This window comes from Sinocyclocheilus grahami, unplaced genomic scaffold (genome assembly GCF_001515645.1).
Source record: "Sinocyclocheilus grahami isolate Dianchi unplaced genomic scaffold, SAMN03320097.WGS_v1.1 scaffold2754.1, whole genome shotgun sequence".
NCBI lineage: Eukaryota > Metazoa > Chordata > Actinopteri > Cypriniformes > Cyprinidae > Sinocyclocheilus > Sinocyclocheilus grahami.
In genome coordinates this window covers 34371-37389 of record NW_015507932.1, presented here as the reverse complement: position 1 = coordinate 37389, position 3019 = coordinate 34371, and the positions used below count along the sequence as shown (strand labels likewise).

Genomic DNA, 3019 nt, shown 5'->3' with positions numbered 1-3019 from the left:
CAGTTGTTTCCATAACCCAAAATTACCATGTTATTTTCACTTTGTATGTTTAAATGATTCTGTGGTGCCTCAAACCAACTTAACTGTATTAACATAAACTAGTGTAGGACTGCTATTTAATAGCCTTACCTTATAGGCTGTTTATTCAGTATTAGTCATACTCTTAACAGTCTTAACTTCATTTTTTGCTAAATAAATTTGCTTTGTTTTTGTTTTTAACAAATATATATACACAGTATATAAAAGTATATAAAGGCTTGATGACGACGGGAAAACGTGGGTCCCGAGGCCAAACCAGTTGAGAACCACTGATTTACATCAATTATAAGCTCTTCTTTCAGCTTCTACAGAAGAACATGAACACACTCAGTGAGTTTTCTGCTGGTTTTCTTACTGACTTACATTGTAGGAAGTGGTTCCTGGTTCTGGGAACAATGTTGGTGAGTGTTTCTGTGGAAATCAACAGACATGAACAGTGTGATTCTCATGATCCTGCATCTATTCCTAACACATTTCTAATATGATGTTCTCCATAATATGAGCTGATGATGGACTGGTTTCTGAGAGCAGATGAATCTGCAGGACTTTACCTCTGTCTGAGATCTTCTTGAGCTCCTCTTTGCAGAAATCCTCCAGTTTGTCTCTCAGCTGATGAACAGATTCTCTCAGAGCATCAGAAGAGACGAGAGAACTGAAGAGATCATCATTTACGTCTGTAGATTCAGGAGGTGCTGAGAGAGACTGGAAACTCTACAGAAAACAGAAATCAAACTCATCAGCTCCACACTTCACCAAATAACCTGCAGCAACATCAGATTTGACTCAACTGATCTTTAGTAACTCTCCTCAATCCAACACTTTCACAGCATCAGCTTCATTCTCCTCATATTCATTAAATCACATTAGAGCTACAGATTTAGTATTTGACACTTTGGATGGATTTGACACTTTGGAAACAGTTTGGATGATAAAACATCTGCTAAGAACATAAATGTCCATCTAACAGCTCAAGCACATCAATGGAGTCTCATTGTAGAGTTGAGCAGATTTGCTCAGGAAAAGCAGCTCAAAGGCTATGATTAGATTGAGCATTATTTATAACTTTAGAGACACTGACACTTCACACGGACTCTTAAGACGCGCTTAGGTTTGGTTTGGATTCAATACACTGAAGCATTGCTAATATACAGCCTCACTTCATGTTTGCGGACTTCATGGTCGAATTCATCAATGTGTTACAGGCCAATAAAAATCTATTTTATCAAGTTTGAAGATCACCTGATCCAATTTTGATGAATGTTACTCAGAATCTGTGCTATCGAGTTCACTGATTTAACCATGATGTAATAAATTAGAAGGAAACATGAAGTAAAAAGTTGAAATGTAAGTGAAGTTTTGAACTGTTGGTGGCGCTAGTGGTGTTTGACAGCTAAATATATCTTCCAGAAGAAAGAGTTAAGAGAAATAGAGATTTCCAGATTTCCAGAGCTGAAAGCCATTTGTAAGCGGCGTCTCTTTCAGAAGAAGACGATCAGATGAGAGTCTGACTGATGATTATATAATAAGACACTCATGAACTGTTTCTCTGTGAGTCTCTGTCACAGCAGGATCTGCTCAAGTCCACTATGATCCTGTTCTTCTAGATCTGTGTTACCTGCAGGAACTGGATGTGATCCTGTGTGTGCTCCAGCTGCTCCAGCTCAGCGTCTCTCCTCCTCAGATCATTGATCTCCTGCTCCAGTCGCTCCAGTCGTCCTTCAGCTCGACTCACTGCAGTCTTCTCCTGATCTCTGATCAGCCGTATCAGCTCAGAGCGGCTTCTCTCAATGGAGCGGATGAGCTCAGTAAAGGTCCTCTCACTGTCCTCCACTGCTGTCTGTGCAGAGCGCTGTTAGGACACACAGTGATTCAGGTTTCAGTGAGTCTGAACTGAGACGGAGACAAACTTCTCTTCTTCTCCAGACTCACCTTATGAGACTCCACAGCCTCTTTCAGCTGCTGAAGATCTTTCTCTCTCTGCTGGATTCTCTGCTGGAGCATCTTCTGCGTCTCCTTCAGCTGCTTCTGCAGGACAAACAGATGATAGTGAATCTCACAGAAAACTACTGCCTCTAAATCATCATGTGAACAGATGAATCCAGTAATCCAGGAGCTGATAAACAATGACTGTAGATTCAAACTCTAGAAGTGATAATCAGTTACAATGCATGAATCATACATTAATTAACATAAAGATTAAGGCTTGTTTCACACTGGAAGCCTAAGTATTATAAAAGTGAAACTGACACAGACATCGAGCTTCACATTGACTGTGTTTCTGTGTAATTAAGATGTGGAAAATAAAAGATTACTGGATCACTGCACTGAGTATGAATTTGATCGTTAGTTTAAAATACCTGTTTATCTGTCCTCTGGTCTGCAGCTGATACAATGTCATGGTTTTTATGTTCAATAATCGTACACAGCATACATATACATTTCTGGTCAGTGCGACAGAAAACCTCAAGGAGCTTCTCATGTTTCTGGCAGATCATCTCCTGCAGTCGTCCCGTGGCTTCAGTCACTTTGTGTCGTTTTCCTGAGTGAAACTCCTCATGCTGCTCAAAATGAGTTTGACAGTAAGACTCCAGACACACCAGACAGGACTTGACGGCTTTGTATTTTCTTCCAGTACAGACGTCACACTGCACATCTCCAGCTCCAGCGTCACAGTCAGAAGGACGTTTCCTGCTCTTCAGTTTCTCCACCACTTCAGCCAGCATGGTGTTTCTAGCTAAAGCAGGTCTTGGACTGAAGGTCTGTCTGCACTGAGGGCAGCTGTAGACTCTCATCTGATCCTCATGATCCCAGCAGCCTGTAATACAGCTCTTACAGTAACTGTGTCCACACTGGATGGTCACTGGATCCTTCAGGAGATCCAGACACACTGAACACATGAACTCATCCTGAAAAACTCTAGCTCCTGCCATTTTACTGCATGAACACGGAGACACAAACACACAACAGCTCAACTACACTT

The 3019-nt window shown here is 41.2% G+C and overlaps 1 protein-coding gene across 1 annotated transcript in view; it reads right to left on the bottom strand.

The window, feature by feature from the left end:
- Positions 1-337: 337 nt before the first annotated feature.
- LOC107575611 (tripartite motif-containing protein 29-like) overlaps positions 338-3019 on the bottom strand; it is a 6904-nt gene continuing 4222 nt past the window's right edge. The window contains exons 3-7 of the mRNA XM_016261967.1: positions 2397-2782; positions 1969-2064; positions 1655-1888; positions 591-750; positions 338-450 (exon numbers count right to left, since the gene is read on the bottom strand). Of these exons, the coding sequence (XP_016117453.1) occupies positions 338-450; positions 591-750; positions 1655-1888; positions 1969-2064; positions 2397-2782 (989 nt within the window). The remainder of the gene's footprint in view (positions 451-590; positions 751-1654; positions 1889-1968; positions 2065-2396; positions 2783-3019) is intronic.